A 17,712-nucleotide genomic window follows, 5' to 3' on the forward strand; every position below is an offset into this window, starting at 1 on the left:
TTGCTTATTTTTGTATTATAAAAGCAATACAGTTTATAGCTAGCTTTAAGAGTAGCAATTGTCCACATGCTATTTTTTAGGGGAAAAGGCATGTTCCTTACAAATCAGAACTTAGTAAAGGCAAAAATAATGATTAAAAATAAAGACAGTTGCCCTTTGTTATTCTGTCTTGCAAAGCAGCCTGAAGTACTATGTTGATTCTTTGCACATCTGTAGATTGAAGCAGGAATCATTTTTTGATTGAATTGAATCAAGCCATATTGACTCAAATCGTTTTGAATTGAAATCTGAATTGAATCAGAGACCTCGAAATCAGAATTGAATCGAATCGTGAGACAGTCAAAGATTCCCACCCCTACTTTGTTTTTTTACATTATTACATCAATATATTACTCATCATCGGACGATCTGTGGAGCAATGGTTAGTACGTCCGCTTCACAGTTCAGGGACCTGCGTTCAAATCACCTTGCAATTGCCCTGTAATTGGTTGGCAACCAGTTCAGGGTGTCCCCCACCTGCTTCCCAAAGCCGGCCGGGCTAGGCACCACCAAGCCTGCGACCCATGTGAGGATACGTAAGTGATTAGAGAAAATGGATGGATGGATGGATGGATGGATGGATGGATGGATGGATGGATGGATATCAGGCATGGGACAAAATACAAATTCCACAAGACAAGATATCTAACAAGTCTGAGTGCATGAGAATGAGGTATGACAAAAAAAAAAAAAAAACTGCTAATAAGTTTTTCAATTTCAAAATGACTTATTTTTCTTGAGCAGGCTGCAATTGATCATGTTATTTTTTGGAAATAGAAGCATGTCCATATTGTAAGGGAGACTGTTCAACCTGTTACCTACGATCTAGATCCAGACCTCAGAAGTAGCCGTGTTCTGCTGAAAATGGTCAGAGTTCTTCTCCACAATGGCAAACACAAACTCGAGACGTATGCGATTCTCGCTGATGGCTCTGAGCGCACAATCCTACTCCAAAGTGCTGCTCCAGAGCTAAACCTCCAGGGACCAAGTGAGGATTTGGCACGTTTTCATATCCATATCCTCCATATCCTCAACCGCTTATTTTCAGAAATTGTTTCACATTCACAATGCTTTCTCTGCGGCAAAGCTGGGCCTTTTATAGCATTCTCATCCTGTCGAGGCATTGCAGAAGACTTAATGCCACCTTAGAGGACCCCCACTCCATTCATTCAGTCAAGCTCAGCCACTCCTCCTTATTGGCTTCGACTGTCCCCCATCTCATCACACCAATGGAGCATTTGGGCCCACCAGGAGGCCCAGTGGAATGAAGGACACACCCAGGATGACGCTACATCGACCTGCCAAAGATATAATGCAGCAGCCGTCTACACTTCGATGTCTTCTTACCAACATTTCGACTTCTGCTGACCTTCTCAGTCATGTGTCCCGATTATGGCAGATGAACATTCTCCCATATCGGGGCGAGAATCCCGTAACTAGGTCCAAGCAGGATAATGCCGCGATCATATTGGAGGAGAAGACTGTCAGAGTTGAAATCGAGAACATCCAAAGATATGCCACCCCTCTGTTGTGGAAGGAAGGCGAGTCGCCTATCCAAAGATGTAGCCAAGTCCTGTATCATTTTCAACTGTCCCTTCACTTTCCAGAAAACCAGTCTCAATGAACATCTACTTCATGGAGCAAACTTAAGCTCCAGTCTCCTTGGTGTCCTGCTCCGTTTCTGGTAATACCCCTCTGCTGTGAGCAACGATGTTAAGGGCATGTTCCATCAGGTCCACCTCCTTCTTGAAGACCAGCCCTTTCTCCACTTCTTTTGGAGGGACCTGAAAAGTAATACCAAGCCTGATATTAATTAGAGGCAAGTTATTCCCTTTGGGACTACATACAGTCCTTGCTGTGCGACTTTTGCCCGACAAAAGCATGTCGCTGATCACAGTAGTTCGGAAGAAGACAGTCGACAATCAGTTCACAACTGCTTTTGTGTTGACAATCTCCTTCAAAGCTTCCAATCCGTATCAGAAGTGAAACAGTTGATCACTAAGCTCCACAGCTTGCTCCAGTCAGGAGGATTTGAAATGCGTTTGTGGGCCACCAACGCCCCTGAAGTCACATGCCAGCCGAGATCACTTCGGAAAGCCGAGAATTATGGCTCTCGGTAGATGACGCTGATCCACCAGAACGTATTCTCTGGCTTCACTGGCACTGCAAATCATACAGCCTCACCTATCACATCCAGCACACTGAGAAACCAGAGCCTACCTCTTCTAAGTCCTAGCTCCACTGTATGACTCCCTTGGGCTACTCATTCCGTACCCCACACGAGCAAAGACCTTGGTGCAAAAGCTCTGAGGGAAGAGAAGGGACCGGGACGATCCTCGCCTGCCGGAGGATCTGCTCCGGCTGTGGCATGCGTGTGTGAGTGGACTTTCATAATTTTCTCATAATACTTTCAAGCGCGGTTACGTTCACTCAGGTACCGACCTCTCAGCTGCATTCCAGAGCATTCACGTCTTCTCAGAGGAGGCCTCCAGGTCGGTAGCCTACCTGCGCACTGTGAGTAACGAGAGTGAAATCCAGTTGGCCTTTTTAGTGGCCCATTCCTGTGTTGTCCCAGCTCGCCAACAGTCCATTCCACGATTGTAACTATGCGCTGCCCACATTGGAGCCCAGTTTGGCACAGTCCTGAAATGTAAACTCACAGTCCCCATTGTCAAGATCACCAACTGGATCGACTCTGTCCCTGTGTTATCCTGGCTAGTTTCCCTCATACTGCTACAAGGTGTTTGTCGGTACCAGAGTTGCAGACATCCAAATTAACTGAGAGCAGTTCATGGTCCCTCTCGCGAGAATCCTGCTGACGATATAACTCGTGCAATGACCCTTTCACAGATTCAAAGTAAAAACCGCTGGAGCTCTGACCCATCTTTCTTCACAAGGGTGAATCCAATTGGCCTTCTAGCCCTGATGTCGTCGGTCCTGAAGATATAGTTGAGCTAACCCTAACCCGCAAAGCCAAATTCTCTAGCCTTGTCACCACTACCCCTCATCAATTTGTGCCTGACGCTAGCCAGTTCACTTTTTTCAGAGAACTGTTGGAAGCTACAGTCAAATCATGTCATGAGGCTGCCACAGAGAATTCACCAGCATTTGTAAAACCTTGTCATCAAGATCCCTGTCGCAGCTAGCAGTAGTGACGATACTATTCACTGGACAAATGTTCTTAATATTAGTCTATAAATAGTTGTGGTCAATGTGTATCACGATGTGGTCAATGAAGTACTGTATACACAACTCATGTTAGTCAGTCAGTAAAAAACCTTGAATTTTAACATTCAATGTGTGTAATGTGCTAGCTGTTTTTGCCTACAGTCTAAACAAATGCATTGGTATGCTGTGATGCTAAGTTATAAAGGGATTAAAATACAAAAAAAAAAAAAAAAGATTTTGTATCTTATCTTTAAAGGTTTACGATACAATATAGATGAAATGATTTGTACAGGTTTTAGGCTCAAAATGTGTAATGACCGTAATGAGATTCATGTAGAAGTAAAGCCATATTTCCAGCTGTGGTGGTGGGAGTAATATCAAAGTAATGCAATACTAGTGTAATGCATTACATTTAAAATACAGTAATATTGTAATGTAACTAATTACTTTGAAATGACAGTAATAAGTAATAAATAAGGCATTATAGTTTTGAAGTAACTTGCCCAACAGAGACCACCAAGAAGACTGTTTTACTGTTGCCTGGTGGCCAAGTCATGCAGATGCTTAAGAAGGAGCTGAAATTGATCAGTTATAATGAAAAAAAATTTTCAACCCTCAAAATGCCATGAAGTGCAACACAATGGAGTGCTACTTCCCCTATGTTGCAGACTTTTACAATTTTCTTAAATATGCTGATTGTGGGATGAAAGTCATAACCATAAAGAAATGTTAAAAAAAAAAACAATTACAATATTTTCAACAAAAAACAAACAAAAAAAACCTTCAGTTTGTTTTATTGGACTGGAATACCATAGGCCCACCCCATACCTTAAGACCGCTATGTGTCCATGCTCTGCTGCTATCAATCTCTGTTTCATTCAAATTTAAAGCAATATTAAGTGACCCGAATAACTCAACGTGCATGCATTGAACGCATATCGGCGTGAACCCAAGCATGCGGTTTGAATGGAAGCAAGCGCACATCTGTGGTCTTGCATGCAGTTCAGTCGTCTACGAATGCATATTGCGGACACTGTGAATCGGCCTTTAATATGCATTCAGTTCGCGCAGACAGATAACAGGTGATGAACTCTCCTTTTCGCCCGACATTTAATTTATGATAGGTGGAGATGCTGACTTATCCACAAAAGAGTGAGGTCTCTTCAATGCAAACACTATTGCAAATGACAGTTCCTCCAATATCCTGACTGGCCCCAAAGTTGATGAAAACGTCTATGATGATCATGTGATTCTGTATTGATAACAAAAATGAAAATTGCTCTAAAAGTTTACAGAAGTAGTTGTATGTATATTTATAATGAATAAAATTGTAATATTCCCATAAATTATTGGAATGTTTCCAAACTAGGATATTTATTAACTCACTGCCATGTGCATTTATTATACGATTGGTGACCTCAGAATAGTGAAAAAAGAGCTCATGTCGTGGTCTAGGACTTTTATACTGGCAGCGCACTTCACACAAGTAGAGCTCAAAAGGCTCCATAATCTGTTGCTATTGCCATCTTTATTAATGTTTAAAGCAATCCTTAAAAAGCCAGATGACTCAATGTGTACTGTATGCTTTGAACGCATATCAAAATGAACCAATGCATAATGGCATGAATGGAACAGAGCGCACGTCTACCATCTGGGTGCAAGACAGTCAGTCATCTGCGAACGTACATTTTGGACACTGTGAATAGGTCTTTAATATCCACTCAGTTCACGCAGACTGATAGCAGGCGATGACCTCTCCTTTTCATCCCACATATACAGTAACTTATGACAGGTGGAGATGCTCTTCGGCATGTGATCAAGACCTCACAGCGCATCTGTGGAGCAGCCTTCCTCTCACTGAAGGACATTTACCACACCAGGATATACCTCAGCACCACATGCGAGTAGAATGCATGCTAATTGGTGTTAGTACACAGCATCAAACGTCAAAGATCGACTGAATCCAAGTCCTAATCCACCCAAGATTTGTTTTCACAATGGACTAATCAACAGAGTTACAGTAAATGTGTCTGCCTGAGTTTTATTGATGTAATCATTGGGAATACTGTATCGGGAGAGCAAAATAAACATCTTAGTTTGGCCACTTCAGGGGCAAGATTGTCTTAGACACATGACGTCAACACGCAATGGTGCACCGCAGCACGTACACCGGCACTCACGTCATGAATGCACGGGTATTAAAAAAAAAAAAAACAATTAAAGAAGAAAGAGTTAGTGTTAATCCAGTGCTCATTTTATCTCTGGAAAGTGTATATATTAAAAAGCTACGTTCCCAACAGAAATGTTTGGAGTCCCAAAAATCGTGTAGTAAAAAGGACACAATTTATGGTTCAAACTGTATTTACAAGGTGTGAGCTAAAACCAACAACAGATACAGTTGCGTCATTACCGTATCACGTGACGAAGTGGAATATTAAGTTTGTTTTGTCCCCTCTTTGCGGCCTTTTCCCCATTTTACAACAACAATAACAATGACATCATTCAAACTTGCCGGTCAGTGTTCGTGCGTATGACTCTGCCGGTCGCACCGCGCTCATACGTCACGATGCGTGTCACTGCATACGTCACTAAAATGCTGGTCTGCTATTGGTCGACGTCATGGTGTGACTAAGATGTGACATGCTACAGACTTGATCTTGTGTGGGTTAATTACAATATTGCATTTATTGTGCATTTTAGTGCTTAATTCCAACTTTAATTGGTTAGCCATGGGTCCCAAAATTGCTATCAATGTTGAAGGGAGAAGCAAGAAGATGATTAGTATGGAAACGAAACTGAAGATTATCAAGAAATACGAAGAAGGCTAGTGGTTGTGGAAAGAAGCGGAGAGTATCCCTGTTCCCAAAGTCATTAAGCCTAAAACTCTTAATGATTTTAGACCAGTCGCCCTCACCTCTTTTTTAATGCAATCCTTTGAAAAACTTGTTAAGAATGAACTTTTAGAGAAAACTGCGCATGCACTTGACCCTATGCAATTTGCTTTACAGGGCCCATAGAGGTGTGGAAGATGCCAGTCTTTTATTTAAGCACCTAGAGGGGAACAAAAATCATGCCAGGCTCACTTTTATTGATTTCTCATCAGCTTTTAACACTATCAACCACACATTTCAGCCAGGAGGCTGTTCAAGCACTTCCAACTGGACCAGAACCTGGTGAGTTGGATTTTAGATTTTTTTTAACGGACAGAACACAAAAAGTCACTGGCTCACCTCGGGGATGTGTTCTTTCCCCTTTGCTTTTTATACTGTACACAAACATGTGCAGGAGTGCACGACAATAGAAATATTATCAAATTTGTGAATGACAAATTGATTGTTAGCCTGTTGCACGACGCAGAAGAAAGCGCAGTCCTGCAGGATTATAGCAGTTGCTGCGATCAGTCCTTCCTGGTGCTCACCGCATCCAGGACATAGGGCATGGTCACTGATTTTAGAACCCAGACACCGAGCTACAATCCCACAGCCATGAAGGGACAGCCTGTGGAATGCGTGAGCTATTATAAATACCTCAGGACTGTTATTGACTCAAAATGATCCTTTAACCAAAACAGTGAAGCTGTGTGTAAGAAAAGACAACAGTGTTTGTTTTATCTTCTGCGACTGCCCCATTTTAATGTGGATGAGACCATGCTTGTTCTTTTTTTACCGTGCTTTTATTCAATCTGTTTTATCTTTTGCCCTGGTGTCCTGGTTTGCACACTTGACGCTCCAGGACGAAAATGCACTGGGAAGGGTTGTCAAGTGGGCTGGAAGGCTAATTGGGGAGCCTCAACCCAAAGAAAACTTACCGTAAGGTATGAAAAAAGAAACATTTGCTAAGGAGAATACGGCAGTAACTTGCTCAAGTCACGTCACTCCAAAGGTAAATAAAATGGATTTTTTCCATCATATATTTTCTATGTTATTTAGTCATATACTTATTAAACTATTGTCACAATTTTTTAATATGTATATCCTATTTTGACATTTGAACTGGTGTTTTATACGCATTAGCTAATGTGTAGCTACAGTACAACAATTTTGCCTTACGATCCCAACTCCGGAACATATTAATTTTGTATTGCGGGGGTCCAGTGTATTAAAATAGTAGAATGAACTTACACGAAGCCTCCGTCATCATGTTCTTCATATCGCAACTACTGATACAACTGTTCATTTTGGTAGAAAAGTCAACATATGTTACTCTTCTCAATCTTTCGAAGCATCTGGGCTTTAAGGGCTTGAAGGAGCAGTTCCCAGCCCAGCTCGTTGATCAACTTCAACACTGCACCTTCCTTCTTTAAACAGTTTCGCCCACTTTTAGACATTTTTTCGCCATGTGGCATCAAACCAAGTTGACATTCTCCTGTGAATTTCAACTGATTTGCACGCTTCAGCAACCAAAAACTTGACAACTGATCGACGTTCAATCCTGGAGCGTGCTTCTTGGTTGTCCATCATTGGTCATCACCAAAACACATTATGATTGGTGACCTTGGAAAAATGAAAAGAAAGCTGACAGGCTACTTAACACAAGGAGTTGTTCTGCTGCTATTGCAGTCATTTATCAATCAAATTTTGGGCAATCATAAAACAGCCAGATGACTCTGTGTACGCATGAAAAGCATATCGACGTGAATCCTGACATACAGCATGAAGGGAACCGTGTGCACATATGCGGTCTTCATACAGCCCAAAGCTGTGGGCGGATGCAATTTGCAGAAAGTATGAAAAGGCCTTTGTATTGTATGCTTTCAGGTCTCATGGACAGACAACCAGTGATAAAATCACCTTTGTGCCATACCTTACTCATCATTTATGATTGATGGAGACATTGACATCTTCACAAAAGTGTGAGATTGTCATTTTCAACATTGTTGCCAAATAAAGCCCATTCAACCTTCTGGCTGGCCATAATGAGGTTGAAAATGCCACTGCAGGTTGTGGCATGAGATTCCGTACTGATAATAAAAATGAAACATGCCTATATGAGGCATACACTCTACATGTTGATAAATACATCAGAAATAACAAAAATGGATAAATACATAACATATGTGGGTTAGGTGGGACCTATGGTCCATTGGATTTGGCGCATTGGTATTTTTTAATTCGGCCTGCCTATTGTTGGAATTTTATTTCTAAATCAACATAAACTCAAGTTAGTAATCTGACTCCAATTTGTGACTTTACCCAACTGCCACTCATCCAACAATTTGCTCGCTCGTTCTGCAATAGAAAGGTATCAGGAAGCCGGCATTTTCACACACGAGTGGATTTGTTCCGAACACGCAGATCTAATACAAGCACCTGGGTCTCGGGTCCCTCTCAATACAGCTCTGTACGCCTCTGTTGTCACCATCAGACGTACTCTACATCCGAGTTGCCCAGCAATGAGTTATACTACACAATATGCAAATGGCACAGCAACAAAGGTATCCTGGCATTATTCTATTGGCTATGTGTAGACTGCAGTTAACTTTAGCTTGCTCTCATTGGTCTTTCTTCCCCTGCAGAATCGCTTGCTTACTCCTCCTGGTTGTAGTTTTCCTCACAGTTGTTTCCCACCAGGTGCCTCTGGGTTATCTCGTCCCTGTATACTCCCTGCGACAAGTACCGTTTGCTCTGAAACATTCCATTCTTACACTCCCTTGCACCACACATTCTGTTTTGTTCACTTTACAGTCTCACTCTCATACACAGAATGTAGCAACATCTAATGAACTACTTTAAGCTCAAACTCTTATGTTCCTTTACTATGATGGTACAGAATTGTAATGACAGGCATTTCCACACCAGGTGGCACAGTAGGCGCGGTGACATGATTTTGCAGAGCCTCAAGGAAGAATGAAAGAGAGCAAGAGAGAGAAAGAGAGAGAGACGGAGTAAACATGAACATTTTTAATTATGGCTTTTCTACTGGTCAGATCAGAAGCCATCTGCAGCAATGTCAAAGAAAAGATAAATCGACGGTGAGTGATGGGTGTTAGAATAATTGTATAGAGTTGATCTCATATTTGTTTCTGCAACATGTTCTCACGCCTCCTGCAGCTATAAGCAGGAGTGACGATAGCAGTGATCGTCACAACAACAACAACAATCACAAAATTCAAACTTGCCGGTCAGTGTTTGTGCGTATGACTCTGCCAGTCGCAAAGTGGCTTTGAACTCGGGTCCCTTGATGTATACCAACATCCCCCGCTATCAGAAACTGATTGTTACCTTGCTGCCATAGTGTCTTCCCTAACCTTTCAGGACAGCAGGTGGTTTTGTAACTATAGGGTCAACCCTAAAGAATAAAAGACGGGAGGAGACAAAGTTTAACCAGAACGGTAGATGATCTTTAAAGACGTAAATCTTTGTCCGCCCTCCTCGTGAGTAAAGGTTTGTTGTCTTCCTTCTGACTTGATTATTAAATGTTCTAGGTCACCTGAATCTGACACCAGATGTTTAAGAAAGAATGGACACCTAAACATTTTGACTGTATGTCTTATTAGCCAGGAAACCCTTGCGATTTCAAAAGAATAAAACATTGATGACATACTAACGTATTACTGCTGACAGGTTGGTTGCTAGCTCGAAGGCTCAGCAAAAAAAAATCTTGACTCGAGCAGCTACCATCCAAGAAGCAAGCACAACATTATTTACTGGCATACAAACGCTCAAAAGCCTGGAGGCCTATTCCGAAGGGGAGTTTAAAGCCTGCATGGTACAGACTTCAAGTATTTTATGTCCTGAGAGCAATAGCCAATTTGAAAAAAATATCGTATCGTGCAGGTCAATCACAAACACTAGCCATTATATTCTTTCCATTATACGCTTTGGCACTGGATGAAAGCATAGAAGGACACCGCTCAGTTTTTAATTTTTATCAGAGGGATTCATGAGAATTTCAAGATAATAGAGGAGTTTTTCAATATTGAATCCCTGAAAGAAAAATTGCTGGGAGAGGACTTATTTAACATCATATCAGAGGTCATAGAAGAGGCACGAGTTACCTTGGGAGTATGCTCGCAGAATTATTGTACCATTCTAATATCTGCTGTTAAATTTGGGAAAGGTATGTCAATGTGTGTGGGAGCTCAAAAAGTAGATTATTTCATTTTTTGAGCTACTTGAGAGCAATTTTCCCTCTACGTTGTGTGCAGGTGCAATTGTGCACTGCTTGCATATTCTCAGCGCACAAGAAAATGTTTGCTGCGCGAAGAACAACATGCTATACAAATGTATTAAATAATATCTAATATCGGACCTCATCTTCCTCATCTTCAATTTAGAGTGTCCAATTCACCTGCCCTGCATGTTTTTCGAATGTGGGAGGAAGTCGGAATGCCCGGAGAGAACCCACGCGGGCTCGGGTAGAACAAACTCCACACAGGAAGGCCGGAGAAGTGGCTTTGAACTCGGGTCCCTTGAACTGTGAGGCGGACGCGCTATTCACTGCGCCACCAAGCCGCCGGGACCTCGTCTTATCTCATTTAGACCAATGATAATGTTTTCTCGACCATTTTGCATTGTGACTCCAATGATATTGTTTTCTCTACCATTTTGAATTGTGATTCCAAGTTGTGACTCCACAAGTGTCCAGCCGATGATTCGATAAGTTTCACTCACAATATGCAGCCAATCATACGCATAACAACAGTGTGGGGTTAAGAAAGGCAAAATTCCAAACATCAAGAGGGTGATACAGAGGATGCTGGTAGTGTTTGACTCTACATGCTGTATGTGTGATGACCACCAACAAAGCACCCCAACAGATCCCAGATGAGTGATGAACACCTCAGATTTGTTCTGAGATTTGCTACAGTACTCTACCGAGGTTCAATGCACTGGCCAGAGTGGGTGATTAACGACACTTTTCTTATTAAAAGGTATGTCAATACGTATATGCTTTTTCTCTGTTTATGTTTAAACAGAGTCAAAAGGTTTGCCCAGCCCTGCATGTCATGAGTTGTGATCTACCAATACTTCCATCACGATCGAATGGTCCACGTGATCGACAGATTGAGCTCATTTGTTTCATGATAATGCTTTGAGTGCATGCGTTGTTACCAACAGGAACAACTTCTCACAATGGTCAAACGCCAGTGCTGAATGAATAAGTGAGTTGAGTTGAATTTGGTTGGTTTAAAAAAAAAAGAATGTGTCCCCCTCCCCCTGGATATTTTGCCTGTGTTTGGAATAACCTCAAAACAACATCTCCATAACCCAACGCCAGCATGGTTATTATTTTTTTTTATTATATAATATTAGAAGGCTATGGATGCATGAAAATCTTGAAGGATTGCGGGCAAAGTTGGAAAGAAAGCCATCCAGGCAAATTATAGGGAGGAGGAGCATCGCTGAAAGTCTGGATGATGGCAGAGGGGAGAGAGAGTTGCAATTTTGGAAGGCAAATGATGTGAAATATGATTATGAGCTATTCAAAGGAAGATAAAGCTATAGGAGGAGTTCATTTGTCTTTAAAAATGGCCAGTCAAGCAATAGCATTGTGCACCTCATTGGAATGAAAACGGCAAATGCGAAAATGTCCATTTAGTTTCAGTGTTTAATATAAATTACTTGACCAACAGTACACTTCTTCTTCTCTTGAATTCTATTGGCCTGCAGATAATTTGCACAATTAGAGCCTGCTGATTAATGATCAGCGGGTTATTTGAGAGTAGTTTTGGCCTTTTCCTCTCCATTTCAGTAACTGCCTGACAAAAGCCAGCTCATATTTGTCCAATACATGAGCTCATTTATAATGGAGCCTGACATCTATATATGTGTTGCTGCGTCCTCTTGCTCATGATGGTAGATAACGAAAGGAATTTTCGTTTTTGAATCCCTCATTGTTCATTTGCAATTTTTACCGAAAACTCCTTGTCTGAAGCCTCTTGGAGATATCACATCCAAGATTCCAATTCAATAAAAAATTCTGTTTCCATTCCCTCGATGAAACATGCACCATGGCAAGACATTTCATGTCACATTTCGTCAAAGTAATACTTTATGACAGAACTGACTGCAGCTACATTCTCTTTCAATTACTGTATTTCGTCCTTCAGTTCTTGGGTGGAGCTGTAATGCTAATCCAAATGAAAAAGACTGGTCTTACGTCAACCAACCGTCGAGACACAGATATTTCTTTTTCATTTTGACTTTCTAGATTCTAGAACAAATGCAGCGCTTCATGACTGCTTTTGCAGGACCTCAAAGCTGGATAATTGTGAAAATAGTTCAATAAAGTTGAGTTTGACAAGTATTATCTCTGTTTTGGTATGGCATCAAGGCACAGGCCTCCCATTTAGCGCAAGTGCAAGATGCTTAGAAGCTTTCTGTGGCTGAGGTCAATGCAATTAGCCTGATGTCAATAAAGGGCATGACCCTGGTTCCAGCAACTTTGACTCAGAGTGGATTTTATGCTTGTGTGTCAGGGAGAATAGGTCAAGTTCAAATGCAGTACGTAGTGCAACTCAGTAGAATTGTGGTTTAGCTATCAAATCAAACACTGTTTTGGGATTTACCCAGGAAGTGAGCCACATGACTTGAATTTATAAAGCTGCCCACAATTAAAATAAATCTACTTGATTGAGTCTGAACATTGTATCAAGGGTCACAGGCGTGACCCTTTAGGTGGGGCACACCCCTAAGTGGTTGCCAGCCAATAGCAGGGCACACAAAGACACACAGTCACTGTCACAAACACACTCAAGGACAATTCAGAATGTTCAATTTACCTACCATGCATGTTTTTAGAATGTGGAAGGAACCCAAAATACCTGGAGAAAATCCACACATACACGTGGAGCAGATGCAAACTCCACACAGGAAGGCTGGAGCAAAAAGTGGACCTGAGAGCTTTGAACTGTGTGCCAACCAGTCCGACACCGTGCCGCATTAGACAAAATCTTTAATGAAGGAGAAAGGTTTTGTGTTTTCAGACCAAACCTTTCTGACATAATTCCCTATATAGTGCCCATTTACATAGCACGAAATGATTTCACTCAGTTGCTGGTCTGCAACTGGCTAGGAACCACTTCATGGTGTACCAAGCCTACTGCACAGCAAGAGCGGACAGGCTCCACCACGCCTGGATGGATGGATGGATGGATGGATGGATGGATGGATGGATGGATGGATACTTGCAATACTTGGAACTGAAAACCTTATAACTTGTGACTTGAATTTTCAAACGCTTCATTATCAAGGTGGTATACGCCGGTAACCCTATGAACTAATCAAGGACTTTTTTTTAAAAGTGAATAGTTGATGAAAAGGTGTGTTTTATGACCGGTCACAACAATGTAATTACTCATTGTGCAAACACCAAACCAATTTGAGTAAGTGCAAATGCATGTATTCTCTTACAGATCATGTGTCCGAAAAATCTTTGTTCTATGTTCATTTGAACATTTGAATGATTAACATGATCACCGCCTATATAAGACCTGTTTCCAAAACCATTTAATCCTCCCCATTTGTTTGTGAAAAAAAATGCCTCAACACCCAAACACATAAGTGCGCCTTTAAATTCATTTGCAAGCATATCAAGCCATTAGACAGCGGCAAAGAAGATTTTTTCACACCTGCAAAAAAGAAAAAAAATGCAATTTACAACTAGCGTCACATTGTGCAATACACAAGCAAAGCCTACAGGACACAAGTCAAAACATAAAAAGTGAAAAAGTGAAAAAGAAGAAGCATGGCAACAGATAAAGGAAGCAGGAACACATTTTCTTCTTTCCCTCCTATACCACAATCTTATCCAACTCGGAGCTGTGTGATTTTGCATCAGACAGAGCAGGTGAGCAGTACACGGGCAGTAAACAAAGTTGAGAGCTGCTTGCTCGAGCTGTGTGTGAGTGAGTGAGTGAAATCATGAGGAAAAAGTTGCGGCTTATAGGCCGAAAAATACAATATTTGGTATTACGCGGGGGGGTCGTTGTAACGAGACGCAAGAAAGAGTAAAAGGCTTCCATGCATTGAGATATTTTCACATTGGGGGGCTTTTTTCGCAAGTTCAAATTTCATTGTAGAAGAGTTTTTCTGTAGCTAAGGTTGAATTGACTGAAGACTTACCTTTTCAAGGATTATTACATAATAGTAAACATTTTCAGACAGTTTATTGAGAGTAGGACTTGAAGTTGACTTTAATACTATGTTCCAATATTTTTGTTAACTCAAATATCATAAGCAATACTTTTAATCCAGTACCAGAACGGAAGTCAGAAGTCCAGACACAAGTGATGGGCTTAGCTAACCAGTAAATATTTGTATTATTTAAAGAAAAGAAAATGATGAAGTTATAAAGATGACAACAATTGTCATATATATATATATATATATATATATATATATATATATATATATATATATATATATATATATATATATATATATAATATACACACACACACACACACACACGCACACACACCCAACTATGTGGCTGAGCAACATGGAAAAATCCCTTAAGTGCAAGCGGATTTAGGGGAACAGAAAATTGGCACTGGTGTCATCCTCACTTTTCATTTCACTCTTTTTCCAAATTCAATCTCACGCTGCCAATGGAAATCCCACATTCGATGCAGTCTTTAGAAATGCTATTTACTCATTTACGTATGCAAATGAATCTATTAAAACATTGATGAGGGGCGGAAATCCATTCTGACATGTTACAATGGTGCCGCACCATGTCGTCACTATCCAGGTCAAAGGTTTTGGTAGCGCCATACTGCATGCAGAGATAGAAAATGGAAGGCACGGCAGGACTTGCATCGCCCATTTGTTTGTCATGTTTTAATGCACACCCTGTTCATTTCCATATCACGTCGGGACCTTTATTTTTATTTTTAATTATGTTGTGAATTTACATTGGAGGCATGCTGATCTAAAATAGCCACATTTACGTCCCAAATACCTAAAATATAGCCACTGCTGCTGGCACCTGCTCATTATTCATGTTCAGGCATGTTTCATATAGTACATGCAATGGATGTGAAGACATCCATCTTTCCTAAGTGATGCTCGTCGCAAATAAGAGCTTCCAAAGAAAATACAAAGACATCATGTCATTCGCCAATGGAGTGTTTGCAAGGGCCAACTTCAACATAAACACAAATAATATATACCAATGCAATCGCAGTACTAGGTAATGGTCAACCAGTCCAGTCAAATCATTCTCTGTCTCACCACACCTGCTAAACTTCTCTGCCAATCACCACTCAATACCAACAGCGGCTAGCAATCACCTGCTCTATATATAACTCGGTCCGTCCAGCACTCTTCCTTGCCCGCTTATCCCTGTCCTGATCCAGCCTAGCCCTGCCCATCCACCAGCCCGCCAACTGTTCTTGTCTACCCATTTTCTGACCCAGCCTGCACCTGACCATGCGCCAGCCAGCCGGCCGAACCCCATTGCCTGCCGGTGCACCGATACAGCCTGTCTCCGACCATCCGCCAGCCTGACGAGCAACCTTGCCTGCCCGTGTACCTATCCAGCCTGTCTCCGGCTACCCGACTGCCTGCCATCGACTCTCTATCTCAAGCGTCCAACTTGCCTGGCCCTGATGATCACCCACAACAGCTCACCCCCTTCAGCTGGGCTTTGTTGGTTTGGTAGCGTTGTGAATATCTTGATATCTCACGCTTGCACACCACCTTTAAAAGGAATTCAGATTCAATTGCTGAGTAAGAAGCCGCCAGTCAGCTTGGCTGTCAGTATAAAATACAGCACGGAAAAACAAAAAAAAGTCAGTCAATGCATTAAATGTGAATAACTACAAATGTCTAGACCAGGGATACCTCACACGTCGCCCGCGGTCGACCAGTCGACCGTCGAGCTATTTTGGTTGCCCGCGTGCATCACACTTGATGGGAAAAAAAAACAAACAAAAAAACTCGAAAATAAGAACGTGAAAGAAAACAAAATAATAACAACAAGGCTTGCTAATGCTTGGTTTCCTGTCTTACTTTTACTTGTCACTTGTCAAAATAAATTCCAAGTTTGTGGTCAATCTTGCTTTCTGTCAGCAAAGGTTTAACTGTCACACCATGCTTTCCACATTATTTAGCTGTACACAGATGTGAGGGAAGTTTTGGTCCGTCAAATAAGGAGGGCTTAGTGTCAGATAAGGTCGAGAGGGTTCAATTCCATCCTAAACAAGCTCCTTTTGTAACCTATTGTAAATCTGGGAGCTCCAACACGAAGGATGAAAAGTCAATCCAGACGTCCTGAAATGGGATTGAAACCGTTGAGATTTTACAGAAATGAAATGGTGAACAAATTACTTGTGTCAGTGGAAGACAGAGCAGCTACAGCTACAGCAATAATGAGTGAGACAAAAAGAAGAGGCTTGCTATCATATTTGACAGAGACCTCCAGCTGCAGCGCAAAAAATAACGAGCCGCATGCCTGCTGAATTTCCTGTGAGCATTTCTTCAAATTTGGGAGTCTGTAGTATGGCAGCTGAATTTATTGGAGGTTTGAGACAGCTATCAAACAGACAAAGGCTGCTATTATTAACTTGCTCCCATTTCATTTCCTCTGCGGCCGAGCATATTCCGAGTGTGATGATGAAGCCTGGGACTTTGACTGTTTACTCATGTCTGGCTAAAGTATACGGCGAACACAATTTTAATTTTAAAATCTAATTTGCACCCTGATATACAGTGTAATTGCCTGATTAATAAAAAGACTTTTAAATTCCAGTGTGTTTAAATTATTTCAAATTTTTCGACATAGTTGTGTTTCAGTATTTGAATTGAGTATGAAATGTAGGTAGTGTATCGTTTAAATCTTTCAATTGAGACAAAAGTAATCCCTGTAGTGGTGCCATGAAATCGGAGTTGAATTGGAAAGATGCAGAAATGCTGACGTCAGGACCTCGACCGAGCTCAGGAAAGGGAATTTGAAATCAGAATGGTTTTAAAGAACCAGGGCCAGGAGAAAGGCATTTCAGTAAGGCCCTTATGGACAGATGAGAGTGACATAGAGGCAGAAATATGAAGACTGTTTATCGGTAGTTACAGCCAGTTCCAGCAACCATTTCAGATGGAAATATCTCACCTTCAGATAATGGACAAGAGTTGTGGGTAAAGGATGTCGTCCTCCGCGACACTCATATTTTGTTCTAGCGGCCTCTTTGCTATAGCTCTGTAATGGCTCCTTCTACCAGTGACAAAATCCTTGTGTTTTTAACATACTTGGCCTATAAAAGATGATTGTGGTTCTGATGGCAATTCTGAAGAGAAAACTCAATTTAGTGCTCTAGGCAGTGGTGTGGCAAGCATTGCCTTGATCTCATTTGAATTTTCCAGACACGTTTAGCAGAACCTCACAACAAAGTCACTATTGTCTTGATTGCAACGTCTATAACGAGCTTTACATGTTTTAGCTATGTCTGTGAATCACAGCGGCTGGAACGGCGTCTCAGTGAAAGTGGACGACTGGGACGACTGATGGATAGGATTACGGCATCATAAATGGGCCGTGGATCACAAACAAATGTCATAACAA

The 17,712-nt window shown here is 41.5% G+C and overlaps 1 protein-coding gene across 1 annotated transcript in view; it reads left to right on the forward strand.

Moving 5' to 3' along the window:
- The first annotated feature begins 1,438 nt into the window (after nucleotides 1–1,438).
- The window catches only part of LOC148427914 (uncharacterized), a 34,735-nt gene continuing 18,461 nt past the window's right edge, over nucleotides 1,439–17,712 (forward strand). Inside the window, exons 1-2 of the mRNA XM_088435925.1 lie at nucleotides 1,439–1,580; nucleotides 2,474–2,553. Coding sequence (XP_088292051.1) covers nucleotides 1,439–1,580; nucleotides 2,474–2,553 — 222 coding nt within the window. The remainder of the gene's footprint in view (nucleotides 1,581–2,473; nucleotides 2,554–17,712) is intronic.

This window comes from Hippichthys cyanospilos, chromosome 2 (genome assembly GCF_059441005.1).
Source record: "Hippichthys cyanospilos isolate Australia breed blue-spotted pipefish chromosome 2, RoL_Hcya_1.0, whole genome shotgun sequence".
In the NCBI taxonomy this organism is placed as follows: Eukaryota; Metazoa; Chordata; class Actinopteri; order Syngnathiformes; family Syngnathidae; genus Hippichthys; species Hippichthys cyanospilos.